The sequence below is a fragment of the Saimiri boliviensis genome, chromosome 2 (genome assembly GCF_048565385.1).
Source record: "Saimiri boliviensis isolate mSaiBol1 chromosome 2, mSaiBol1.pri, whole genome shotgun sequence".
Classification (NCBI taxonomy): domain Eukaryota; kingdom Metazoa; phylum Chordata; class Mammalia; order Primates; family Cebidae; genus Saimiri; species Saimiri boliviensis.
In genome coordinates, this window is record NC_133450.1 from 63204000 (window position 1) to 63218086 (window position 14087).

General features: G+C 50.3%; 1 protein-coding gene across 2 annotated transcripts in view; it reads right to left on the bottom strand.

Annotated features, from left to right (window-relative positions):
* RIN3 (Ras and Rab interactor 3) overlaps window positions 1-14087 on the bottom strand; it is a 184338-nt gene that overhangs the window by 11748 nt on the left and 158503 nt on the right. For both annotated transcript variants that reach the window (XM_074393455.1, XM_003939845.4), the window contains one exon: window positions 6832-6963. In XM_074393455.1, coding sequence (XP_074249556.1) covers window positions 6832-6963 — 132 coding nt within the window. The remainder of the gene's footprint in view (window positions 1-6831; window positions 6964-14087) is intronic.

Below are 14087 nucleotides of genomic sequence, written 5' to 3' on the forward strand. Positions count from 1 at the left end.
AGCTGGCCCACACATCTCTACCAGTTCTACAACCAATACAGGTCAAGTTCACACCCCAGTCCAGTAGGTGGCAGGGTGGGGACAAGGGGGTGGGGGTAAGATAAAAGGGTTTATGGCCACAGGATCACCCACCGTTTCATAGCAGGGTAGGAAAGAGATGGCCAGGTGTGGTGGCTCATGCCTGTAATCTCAGCACTTTGGGAGGCTGAGGTGGGCAGATCACTGCCTACACAATGAAACCCCATCTCTACCAAAAATACAAAAGTTAGCTGGGCGAGGTGGTGTGCCTGTAATCCCAGCTACTCTGGAGGCTAAGACAGGATAATTGCTTGAACCTGGGAGGTGGAGGTTGCCGTGAGCCGAGATTGCACTACTGTACTCCAGCCTGGAGTGATATCATCTCAAAATAAATCAATAAATACATAAATAAGATAATGAAAAATAAATGAGACTTTTTGGAAAAAACTAAATGTAAAGCCACCATGGAGCTTGGCTTGTGTCCCTAATGAGAGAAGAACCACTGAACCACTTATGTGTCTCCCTTCTGAGTTGTTTAAATCCCCACCAGGCCAGAAAGCTGGCTCCGGCGCCCCCGCCCTTGCTGCCCCGACTCTACATCCTCTACCTGGCATGGCTTGGTCGTCCTGTTTCCTGTCTGGCTTATGTCTCCCTGGCTGGCAGCGGAAGAGGTGAGTGCAGTGTGCTGTCTGTCAACCTTCAGTTTTGGAGTCAGAGAGCAGAGTCTAGGTCTCTGCCCTGTAGCAGCCAGCCCTGTAATCTCGGGTGAGCTAATGTCCTCTCTATGCCTCAGTTTCCTCATCTGCAAATGCCATAAGGCTGTGAGAAGGGAAGGAGTATGTGTAAAGTCGAGGGCTTCGGAGTATGTGAATAACGCATGGTGGCTATGAGGCCTTGGAGGGGCTCTGGGGGCGGCTCACAGCCCTGCAGCTGCACTCCTGCCTGCTTCAGCCCAGCTTCTTCTGGGGCCTCCCTCTCTGCCAACTTCCCTCTTGGACTTGCGGTCATGAAATGTCTGCCAGGACCACTAGGTGGCAGGCGGCCCCACCGTGAGTTTTGGAGCAGGGTGTTCTTGCTGGAGCGAATGGAAAACCCCCCTGCCCCTAGAAAGATACCAGCTGGGCATGGCCAGCTGTCAGGCAGACTAAGGGGTGGTGGTGGGGGCACAAGAGAGAGGCTAGGAAGGGGGTGGGGGCCCCAGCAAGCTGGCACTCAGGCCTTCCCTTGCACAAGTCCCTGATCTCTCCTGCCTCACATGCCTACTGCAAGGAAAGTGGGACCCCATGGCTTATCCTGTGCTAAACTGCAGCATGTGGAACAGGCTGAGAGAATCTGAAGGTCCCCAGCTGCACAGAATCCGACTGGAAGGCTTTCTGTTGAACAGAGAATGGCTTGCTCACCTGAACTATGAAACACAGAAAGGCAGGGCCCAGCTCCATCCCTCATCCTGCCTCATGTGCTAAGGTCTGAATGTTTAGGTCCCCCTACCCCTAAATCCTATTTTGAAATCCTAATCTCCAATGTGATGGTGTTAGGAGGTGGGGCCTTTGGGAGGTCATTAGGTTATGAGAGTGGAGCCCTCATAAATGGGATTAGTGCCCTTATAAAAGAAGTACCAGCATCTGTAATCCAAGCACTTTGGGAGGCTGAGGCAGGCAGATCACTTGAGGTCAGGAGTTCAAGACCAGCCTGGGCAACATGGTGAAACCCCATCTCTACTAAAAATACAAAAATTAGCCAGGTGTGGTGGCACAGGCTTGTAATCCAGCTACTTGGAAGGCCAAGAATTGCTTGAACCTAGGAGGCAGAGGTTGCAGTGAGCCAAGATCACATCATTGCACTCTAGCCTGGGTGACAGACCGGGACACTATCTCAAAAAAAAAAAAAAAAAAAAAAAAAAAAAAAAAAAAAAAAAAGTACCGGAGAGCTGTCCCTTCCACCATGTGAAGATACAACAAGAAGCCACCATCTGTGAACCAGAATGTGGGGTTCTCATCAGACACGGAGTCTGCTGGTGCCCTGATCTTGGACTTCCCAGTCTCCAGAACTGTGAGAAATAATTCCTATGATTCTAAAACCATCCAGTTTATAGTATTTTGTTAAGCATCCCAAACAAACTAACACCCAGCCACCTCTGTAGAATACTAGAGTGCCCAGACAGTGTGAAAACTGCCAGTCTAGCCCAGTGTCTTCACTTTTCCAAGACAGAGAGGGTAGGTGCCTTGCCCAGGGTGTGCAGCCAGTCAGAGGCAGAGCAGGGTCCCAAATCCAGCCTCCAAACTGCTCTTTTCACTCGACTTTGTGTTAGTTCTCTTAGGTTCTAGCAACTTAAGTTCCCAGGATTCTGGGGATTCTGGGAATCCCCCACCTCCCACCCTAAGCATCTCTGAGCTCTGTGGGGCCTCAGTCCCCCTCCTCACCTGTACTGCAGAGGTTGAGGCGATCAGGTACCTCTGCACCACCACCCCACTAAGCCAGAAGGGTTAAGCTGGGGAACTCAGAGACACCACCTCCCCCCTGCCCCTCTGCCCTGGGGCCCAGATCTACGAAGATGAAGGTTCCAAGCTGTTGAAAGGTGGAAGCCCCTGTGCTAGCTGGAGAGCCTTAAGATCATCTTGGTGCCAGAGGTGAACACCTGCGAGGCAGGCTGTCCTAGGTGCTGTGACCTCCGTACCCTGGCTATTGAAGTAGGGCAGAGAGAGGTGCAGGGAGGAACCCGGGCCACTCACCCCACCTGCTGGTGTGCACAGTGTGGTGTGGGTTTGTCCTCCAGCCCTTCGAGCTGCCATGGGCAAGGTCTGATACTGCTGTGGTCAGACAGGGCTGCCAGGAGGGACAGTGTGCCCTCTGCCCTCCCTATGGTGCCAGAGGTGGGGTGGGGGGCTCTGCCTCAAGTCTGATAAAAAGGGCTGGATGCAGGGCATTCAGGCAGCCTTGGTCGGGATCTAGGAACTGTTTAAGACCTTTATGAACTTTTTTTTGTACTTTGGCTTGTCCCCCAAATACTTAAAGTAGCCCAGAATTGACATGCTCTCTGGTCTCAAGAACTTCTATCTTTCTCACCCAAATCCCTTCGGCTGGGAACAGGAAGAAGGATCCCAGGAGGCCATGGCAGGATTGGGGTGGAGGGTGGCAAATCCATAGGAGAGGGCTGCTGGCCCAAGCATGTCCCTGCCCTTTTCCTGCTCAGCCACTATGCCTGTGGTTCTTCTGTGTGCATGCTGAGAGCTTCTCTTCCTTGGGGAAACCAAGGAAGAAGGCCCATGAAAGCCTGAGGAGGTAGAAGTCCCAAAATGTGGGGTGTAGAATAAGGCATTCATTCATTCATTCGCACAAGGCTATCAGCTTTGTCTTGTCCTACACCACAGCCCACGTGTCTGGCATGGATGAATAGGTGGGTGGATGAGTGGAGGGGTAGATGGGTAAGTGGATGGGTAGATGATTATGTGGATGGGTGGGTGAGTGAATATGTGGAAGGGTGGGTGGATAGGTATATGGGTGGATGTGTGAATGTGGATGTGTTGGTGGGTGAATGTGTGGATGGGCAGGTGGGTGGATAGATGAGTAGATGGATGGATGATTAGGTAGATGGACGGGTGGATAGTTAGGTGGATGAGTGGATGCATGGATGGATGGGTGAGTGAATGGGTAGGTGGATGGATGGATGGGTGGGTGAGTGGATGGGTAGATGGTTATGTGGATGGTTGGGTAAATATGTGATTGAGTGGGTGGATGGGTGGATAAGTGGGTGGATGGATGGATGGATAAATGGATGGATAAGTAAGTGGATGGGTGAATGGATGGATGGGTGGCTGGACAGATGGATGGGTAAATAGGTGGATATGTGGATAGGTGGATGAATATGTGGATGGTTGAGAGAATATGTAGATGAGTGGGTGGGTGAATATGTGGATGGGTAGGCGGGCGGATGAGTGAATAGATGGGACAGTGGACGAATGGGTGGGTGACTGGGTAAGGAAGTGGATGGGTAGATGAATATGTGGATGGGTGTATGAATATGTGGATGGGTAGATGAATGTGTAGATGGGTGGGTGAATATCTGGATGAATGGATGGGTATATAGATATGTGGATGGGTGGATGAATAAGTGGGTGGATGGGCGAATATGTGGATGGGCAGATGGGTGGATAGATGAGTGGATGAATGGATGGATGGATGGATGGATGGATGGATGGGTAGGTGGTTAGGTGGATGAGTAGATGCATGGATGGATGGATGGGTGGGTGGATAGGTAGATGGTTATGTGGATGGCTGGGTGAATATGTGGATGGGTGGGTGGATGGGTGAATAAGTGGGTAGATGGGTGGGTGGGTGGATGGATGGATAAATGGATGGATGGGTGGGTGGGTGGATGGATGGATGGATGGATGGGTAGGTGGTTAGGTGGATGAGTGGATGGGTAAATGGCTATGTGGATGGCTGGGTGAATATGTGGATGGGTGGGTAGATGGGTAGATGAATGGGTGGGTGGATGGATGGATGAGTGAATGGATGGATGGATGGATGGATGGGTAGGTGGTTAGGTGGATGAGTGGATGGATGGATGGGTGGGTGAGTGGATGGGTAAATGGTTATGTGGATGGCTGGGTGAATATGTGGATGGGTGGGTGGATGGGTAGATGAGTGGGTGGGTGGATGGATAAGTGAATGGATGGATGGATGGATGGATGGGTAGGTTAGGTGGATGAGTGGATGCATGGATGGGTGGGTGAGTGGATGGGTAGATGGTTATGTGAATGGCTGGGTGAATATTTGGATGGGTGGGTGGATGGATGGATAGATGGATAGGTGGTTAGGTGGATGAGTGGATGCATGGATAGGTAGGTAGGTGGATAGGTAGATGGCTATGTGGATGGCTGGGTGAATATGTGAATGGGTGGGTGGATGGGTAGGGGAGTGGGTGGATGAGTGGATGGATGGATGGATGGATGGGTAGGTGGATGGGTGAATAGATGAATAAATGACGGGTAGGTGGGTGGATGTATAAATGGTGGATGGGTAGATGGTTATATGGATGGCTGGGTGAATATGTGGATGGGTGGGTGGGTGGGTGGATGGATGGATGGATGGATGGGTAGGTGGATGGGTGAATAGATGAATAAATGACAGATGGGTGGGTGGATGTATGAATGGTGGATGGGTAGATGGATATGTGGATGAGTGGATGAATATGTGGATGGATGAGTGAATATGTGGATGGGTGGGTAGGTGGGTGGATGAGTGGATAGCTGGATGGATTCATGATGGGTGGGTGGATGACCAGATGGATGGATGGGTGGGGGGACGGGTAGATGGCTGGATGGTTGGATGGAGGATTGGATGCATGGATGGATGGGAAAGTGAACGGGTGGGTGGATAGATGGCTATATGGATAGATAGAGGAATAGATGCATGAGTATATGGCTGCACTGGGCTAAGGAAACCTTGGCTTCTCTTGAATACCTGGACCGCCTGGGAGACTACTTGTTCCAATCACAGGACTTTTTTTTTTTTTTTTTGAGACGGAGTTTCACTCTTGTTACCCAGGCTGGAGTGCAATGGCGTGATCTCGGCTCACCGCAACCTCCGCCTCCCGGGTTCAGGCAATTCTCCTGCCTCAGCCTCCTGAGTAGCTGGGATTACATGCACATGCCACCATGCCCAGCTAATTTTTTGTATTTTTAGTAGAGACGGGGTTTCACCATGTTGACCGGGATGGTCTCGATCTCTCGACCTCGTGATCCACCCGCCTCAGCCTCCCAAAGTGCTGGGATTACAGGCTTGAGCCACCGCGCCCGGCCGCAGGACATTTTTAACTAAAGAGAAGAAAAAGGTAGATACAGAGGTCCCAGTGACACAAGTCAAAGTTATATATGACAGCAAATGTCATGGCTTTAACACGCTCCCCTGAGCTGTCAACAACTCACAGAACTATCTTATCAAACTATCACCCCAGAGACTGGAACATGCAAAAAAATGCGAACAGATGCAGACAAAGTCTGCTCATCTCAAGAACCACAAAGCCCGAGGGGGACCCTCAGGGCCTGGAAGGGTGGTTCCATCCTTTGAGGCCGATGTCTCAGAGGAGAAGTCAGGGCTCCATTAGAGCTGGTATCTGGGTGGCTGCCCCTCAGAAAATTCTTGGTAGACAGGCTGCTGAGGCTAAGTGGGTGGGAGGATGTGGTGGGAAGGAGAAAAGGGGAAGGGAAACTGAACGTGGGGTGGACCAAACCACACCTCTGCCTCCATCCTATTGGGGAGTGCAGGGCTTCTTACCCAGATCATTAACCTCCCCCTGATGAGAGGTCCTGACCCAGGGCTTATGAGTAAGGGGCCTGGGACCACCCCTATCTAAGAACTAATCATCACTCTCTTGTCAGACTTACTGTGAGCACTACATGCCACTTCACCCCATCTTTTACATTACCAGCTCCTGCTGTTCCCACTAAAAACCTTTTCCCTTTTTTATCAGCTGGCTCCTATCTGTCCTTCATTGCTCAGCTCAGAAGTCACCTCCTCCAAGAAGCATTCCCTGACCACACAGTCTGGGTAACATGCTCCCATGCCTTCTGGGCTTCCAACTATTCCAGCACTTGTTACATGGAGGTGGCACAGTCTCGACTGGCTCATCTTTTCTCCTAATCTGTGAGCTCCTGCCAGATAGGACCTGTGTAGGATTCACATTCACATTCATAGCTCCAGAGCTCAATGAGTCTGGTATCCTGGAGGTGCTACTGGGCCACCTGGAGTGGCCGTGGTATGGCTGAGTTGGTGATGTGCAATGCACCCGATGGGTTGGGGGTGGTGACTCACCCTCCCCCAGCTGCAGGGCGGGGTCCATGAGTTCCATCATGTACTCCACATTGAGAAGCATCTCCGTGAGGTTGCTGCGGGCCAGCACATACATGAGCACAGGCAGGAAGTCATCCGCCCCATAGGGCTTCCCTGGGAAGAAGAAGGAGGCAGAGGGAGATGAGTTCCAGGCTCTCCTTGTGAGATGCTCTCTGCCCAGGGTAGGGGACAGTGGTTTGCTGAGTGTGGGTGGCGATCCCTGGAAGAGGAATGTTCCTTCTCTCATGACTCACTCTCAGGACAGAGAAGACCCACGTAGCAGCCTCCTCGGAAGGTCTGAGAAACAGTCCAGGCTTATGAAGAAGGAACTGAGAAAGTGCCCTCAGCTGGGATGAGCAAAACCCTGACCCCTTCCCCTTTCCTAATCCTCCCTCCCCATGAACTGCTCCTTGCTGCTTGCTTGACAGTCAGATTCACATCACATTTATTTGCAGACCCACCCAGAAGCATTCATGGGTTCTGGGAAGGTTCTCTGTCCCCATTAAGCATACATCTTCCACCCACCTGCAAAACAGAAACCTCTTCCCTCACCCGGATACTCTGAGAGCTGAAATGTCACCATTCAGTCTTCTTCCTATTTTGGGGTTAAACAGTGCCCTATCCTAAGGCCTTCTTTTAAAATGTAAAGATCCCCGGAAGTATCAACTCATTACTGCTGCCTTTGAGGGTGATGTTCACAGGGCTCAGAGCATCCAGACAGCAACAGACGCCTGGCATGGCAGGTGGAGGGCACTCCATAAAGGAACGATGGCAGAAAGGAGGGTGGAAGTGGGGTCCGAAAGATGCCTTCCCAGTGTGCTCTTGGCTGGCTCTGAAGACAGCCCGTTTGGCAACGCAAAGCCCAAGGCTAGAACTGTGCGTGGAGAATTCCGAGCAGAACAGAATCTTCCTGCAGGCGCTTAGCTGGCCTTGTGGCCAGCCTCTGCAAGTGCACTGGAGAAATGAGGCTTGGGCGAGCAGTTCTGCGTGTGGGAATGGCCGCGCCTGGTACCCAGCCCACTTCTCAGTTCCTCTAAGCAAAGGGAGCCCAGGCTCAGGCAAAGGTCTCCAGACTCAGTTGGGGGTTACCAGTTCTGGATGTGGCCCCAGAATAACCCATGCTAGTGCTGCCACCTTTGTTTTGGGTGAGATGAATCATCCAAGCACAGGCCAAGCAATTTATAGCTCCTGCAAAAAGTGTATTTCTTGACAGGTTCGCAAAGATTTTAGGGACCATCAGGAAATATACCTGATAAAACAGTAACATCTAAGTAAAAATTTGAAAACCATCAGGACAAATATAAATTACCAGAGGGATGATACCATAGGAAACATAAAAATACAAATAAACAGTCAGCTGGGGGCAGTGGCTCACGCCTATAATCCCAGCACTTTGGGAGGCCAAGGCAGGCAGATCACAAGGTCGGGAGTTCGAGACCAGCCTGGCCGGTATAGTGAAACTCCGTCTCTATTAAAAATACAAAAGAAAAATTAGCCGGGCATAGTGGCTGGCACCTGTAGTTCCAGCTACTTGAAAGCCTGAGGCAGGAGAATCACTTGAACCCAGGAGGCGGAGGTTGCAGTGAGCTGAGATCTTTCCACTGCACTCTAGCTTGGGTGACAGAGTGAGACTCCTTCTCAAAAAAGAAAAAAAAAAAAAGCAACAACAAATAAGCAAGAAGCTACACAACTACTCTTTACGGCAGCAAATTTGGCTTTGAATTTCCTGCTGGCCAAAGCAAAGAGGAAAGCACAATCAGTTACATTCTCACTGTCCATGAAGAAAAAATATACCTATTTCTTGGGGGAACCAAATTATTTTTCTAAGTCTTAGCTTTAAAGTAAATTTTTCACAGATGGCTTCATTTGGGGACATGGAGAGGTCTGAGTGGCAAGTTCCTGCAGCCCATGGGGGTGTTTCACTCAGCGATGGTCCTCCCATTGCCTCAGCGTAGCTCATGGCAAGCACTTCCAGGAGAGGAAGCAAATTTCTTTTTTTTTTTTTTTTTTTTTTTTGAGACAGAGTCACGCTCTGTTACCCAGGCTGGAGTGCAGTGGCGTGATCTTGGCTCACTGCAACCTCCACCTCCAGGGTTAAAGCGATTCTCCTGCCTCAGCCTGCCGAGTAGCTGGGACTATAGACATGCGCCGCCACTCCTGGCTAATTTTTGTATTTTTGGTAGAGACGAGGTTTCACTATGTTGGCCCGCCTCAGCCTCCTAAAGTGCTGGGATTACAGATGTGAGCCACAGTGACCCGCCTGTGAAACAGAGTTTCACTCTGTCATCCAGGCTGGAGTGCGGTGGCTTGATCTTAGCTCACCTGCAACTTCCACTTCCTGGGCTCAAGCAATCTTCCCACCTCAGCCTCCTGAGTAGCTGGGACTACAGGCACACACCACCACGCTTGGCTAATTTTTCTATGTATATATATTTTTTGGAGAGATGAGGTTTCGCCATGTTGCCCAGGTTGCCAAATTTCATAGTGAACTCTGCACCTTCACATCTGTCCTGGTAACAGTGAGTCTGCCACCTCCCTGAAGAGAAGACTTCAGAGACCTAAATTGACCCTTCTGGGCAACTACAGGCTACACTGCTGAAAGGCGCAGTGTGAAGGCAGGGTCTCCAATCCTAGACCTAGGTTCAAATCCCAGCTCCTTCCTTCCTCTCTCCTCGGCAGGGAGTTTGGAGAATGAGGTGCCTGAGGATGTTCGAGGATTAACTGAAATGGGGCAGGTGGTCAAAGCCACAGCGAGGCCTGAGGCCAAAGGAAAACTCTGTGCCCCAGACGTGTTTATCAAAACAGCCTCTCATATTTTGAACCAGGTGGAAAAAGTTAATGAATGTGCTACACTCAAGAAACAATGACTAGGGCCGGGCGCGGTGGCTCACGCCTGTAATCCCAGCACTTTGGGAGGCTGAGGCAGGTGGATCACGAGGTCAAGAGATCGAGACCATCCTGGTCAACATGGTGAAACCCCGTCTCTACTAAAAATACAAAAAATTAGCTGGGCATGGTGGCACGTGCCTGTAATCCCAGCTACTCAGGAGGCTGAGGCAGGAGAATTGCCTGAACCCAGGAGGCGGAGGTTGCGGTGAGCCGAGATTGCGCCATTGCACTCCAGCCTGGGTAACAAGAGGGAAACTCCATCTCAAAAAAAAAAAAAAAGAAACAATGACTATATCTAAAATCTGGCTGCCAATCTGTTTGCTATCTATTGTCAGCTGTCACAAACGTATGTGGGCTGGGAACTGCAGGCTGATTGGAAAAGACCACTCCTGTGGCAGTAGCACAGGATCCTAAAACAGACAGCCTGACTTCATTGAAAATCTGAAGGCCAGGCGCAGTGACTCATGCCTGTAATCCCAGAACTCTGGGAGGCTGAGGTGGGTGGATCATGAGGCCAAGAGATTGAGATCATCCTGGTCAACATGGTAAAACCCTGTCTCTACTAAAAATACAAAAACTAGCTGGGCGTGGTGGTGCACGCCTGTAGTCCCAGCTACTCGGGAGGCTGAGGCAGGAGAGTTGCTTGAACCCAGGAGGTACAGGTTGTAGTGTGCCACTGAACTCCAGCCTGGGCGACAGAGTGAGACTTCATCTCAAAAAACAAACAAACAAACAAACAAACAGCCAAAAATGTGAAGGCCAGGCATGGTGGCTCATGCCTGTAATCTCAGCACTCTCAGAGGCTGAGGTGGGTAGATCACCTGAGGTCAGGAGTTCAAGACCAACCTCGCCAACATGGGGAAACCCTGTCTCTATTAAAAATACAAAAATTGGTTTGCACCTGTAATTCCAGCTACTCCGGAGGTTGAGGCACAAGAATCACTCAAACCACTGCACTCCAGCCTGGGCAACAAAGTGAGACTCCATCTCAAAAAAAAAAAAAAAAAAAAGTGAATATTTTATTCATCATGACTTTTGCATTAAAATAGTACTTATCTTGTCACATGAGCCCAAAGTTCCACTCTTAGTTATATATACACCCGAGGGAAACAAAAAGATATTTCTACACAAAGACCTGCACACAAATGTTCATGGCAGTATGGGTCACAATAGCCAAGAAGTGGAGACAGCTCCATGTGTCCATTACTTGTGGATACACAGGCAAAATGTGGTGCATGCAGACCATGGAATAGCCTTTGGGAATGAAAAGGAACAAACTACTCATACATCCTGTGATACTGATATTTATCCATTTTTTTGAGACCAGGTTATGAGACTGGCTAGTTTTTTTTTTTTTTTTTTGGTAGAGACGGGGTTTTGCCATGTTGCCCAGGCTATTCTCAAAGTCCTAGGCTCAATGATCTGCCCGCCTCAGCCTCCCAAAGTGCTGGATGACAGGTGTGAGCCAACGTGCCTGGCCGCTGTGATACTGATAGACTGTGAAGATGCTATGCTAAGTGAAAGAAGCCAGCCACGGAAGACAACATATTGTACATATGATATGATTCCATTTGTATGCAATGTCTGGAATAAGCAAACCTACAGAGAGAAAGCATGTGGTTGCCCGGAGCTGGGCAGAAAAGAGAATGGGGAGTGATTGCTAATGGGTACAGAGTTTTGGAATTGGAGTAGTTTTAGTCACATAACCTTGCACATATACCGAAAACCACTAAATTGTTTTAAAAATTATGTGTGTGTGTATGTGTGTGTGTGTATGTATATATATACACACACATACATACACATACACACACACACAATTTATCTTTGTGGCTGAGTTTCTGGGGCATTCCCCTGCATTCTGCCCCTAAGCTGAGTGTCTCCCTCGCCTCCCCCAAACCCTGGCCTTGTTCTTGGAGCCGAGGCTGGCAAAACCAGCACTTGGTCAAGGATCACCAGGGCTGGGCCTGCAGACAGGGAGACAGAGGACGTGAGTCAGAGGCGGTTCCTGTCCCTAGGACCCTCCCAGGCTGAAGTTCACGGCCCTGCCAGGGGCTGTGATTTTGGGGTCACATTCAGCCGACCCAGGGGGCTTGTGTTTCTTGCCTGCACAGTCTGTTCTAGCCTGGTGTGACTCGCAGTTGCTTCCCTTCCTCCTGCGCTGCCCAGTGTCTATTTCCTTTTTCTTTTTTGTAGATGGAGTCTCACTTTGTCTCCCAGGCTGGAATGCAGTTGTGCGATCTCAGCTCACTGCAACCTTTGCCTCCCAGGTTTGAGGGATTCTCCTGCCTCAGCCTGCTGAGTAGCTGGGATTACAGGCGCTGGCCACCACACCCAGCTAATTTTTGTATTTCTTTTTTTTAGTAGATTCGGGCTTTTGTGATGTTGACCAGGCTGGTCTTAAACTCCTGACCTTAAGTGATCCATCCGCCTCAGCCTCCCAAAGTGCTGGGATTACAGGTGTGAGCCACTGTATGCCCCGCCCAAGTCTCAATTTTCAAACTCTATTCTAAATAAACTCCTTTTAGCCAGGACAGGACTTTTAGCCAATAAAGACTCCATTTCCCATCTTCCCTTGCAGCCTAGGTGGCCTCCTGCAGTATACCACTGGCACCCTGGAGGCCTCTGGTCATTTTTGTCCAGTGAATGCGGGTTTGCTCATGGCCTGCACTTGTTTAATTTTTTAGACAATGCTGTGCCTAATGACCCACCTTTCTGGCCACACTCAGTTTCTACATCTGCAAAATGGGCCAGCAACCCCGGTGCTGATGACATCATGTGATGCAGAGGACACCCCAGATGTCCACAGGGCCACAGGTGAGAAACCCTGCTTGAGGGAATAATGACTTTCAGCCAAAGGATAGCCCAGCTAGGGCCCTACGTCTGGGGACTTCAGGGCGGGCCATGTGGGTATGAGGGGAATAGGAAGCGAGGGAGCCCAGGACTGCGGCTTTGTACCCCCTGGCTATGGAAGGTCCTTTGCTCTTCTCCCCATGTTTTCCTTGAGGAATCTTGGCTGACAATCCCATGTTCCTATTATTTTGACTGTCTTCCTTCAAGATCTACCTCCTCTAAGAAGCCTTTCTGGGCTGCCCCAGGGTTCCTGGTGCTTCCTCTACTTTCCATCTTCCAACTTGAGATGATATGCTGCCTCCATCATCCTCCCACATAACATCTCACTGGGCTGCACCACAGCCCATTCCCTGACCTCTGAGTACACACTCCCTTCTCCAGGACTTTGCACACATAGTTTCCCCCTGCCTGGGATGGCAGGGATGGAGGCTGTGTGAGCCAAGGTGAGTCACTAACCCTCTCTGAGCCTCTCTTGCATCACTGTCTTTCCAGCCCCCTGCATAGTTGATATAAATCATCCTTGATTTGTAGCATCTGCCAATTTCCATGATCTAAATATTTCCACAACTTCCAACTTCAAGCTGCTGACATGAACACAGCTGGGCAGAGATGCACACAGTGAGCTCCCACGAGCTGCTACGGGCCGACTCGAGCACACCATCGGCCTTAGTCCAACCACACTGTGAGGACACTGCTGCTCAGGGCCCTACAGCTGATCAGCAGCAGAGCTGGGACTAGAATCTGGGTCTCTGGCTGTTGACATTCGTGAGAAAATATCCATACAGGCATGATAGCTCCTCATGGACCAACACAAGCTTCAAGCATTGTTTAAACGCACAGGGCCCCAGCCCATCATTTTGGCAGTTAGGACTGCACTCTCCTTCCTGAGAAGCCTGGAACCCCAGGCTCAGGGCTCAGCCCTGACCACATCAGGGCCTCAGGAAGCACCACTGGGATGCTAGCTGCAAAGTATTTCTCCTGTGAGCTGAACATCTGTCTTGGGTGGACCAGAGATCACGTCCATTTGGCTGTGCATCCAAAAGCCCTGCTGGCTGCAGCCTCCGCTTCCTAAGCAATTTCTACTTTCTTTTTTGCCAAGTCACATGTGGTTGCCATCTGTAGTTATGGGGGTAGCCGATCACAATTCAAAACCCTGGGTGGGGCTTTATGCATGTTTCTTTGGCTGGGAGATTTTGGAGAAGGAAAGCTCTCTTTAAGATCAAAATGAGCTGAAGGGTGCTCGGCTGGGTCACACAGGATTAGAAAGGTCCTAACTCTAGCCTGGGCAACATAGTGAGACTTTGTCTCTACTGGAAAAAAAAAAAAAATCAGCTGGGTGTGGTGGAATGCACCCATAATGCCTGCTACTCTGGAGGCTGAGGTAGGAGGACAGACTGAGCTCGGGAGGTGGAGGCCGCAGTGAATTATGATTGTGCCACTGTACTCCAGCCAGGGTGACAGTGAAGAAGCATTGTCTAAAAGAGGGGCTAGCGGAT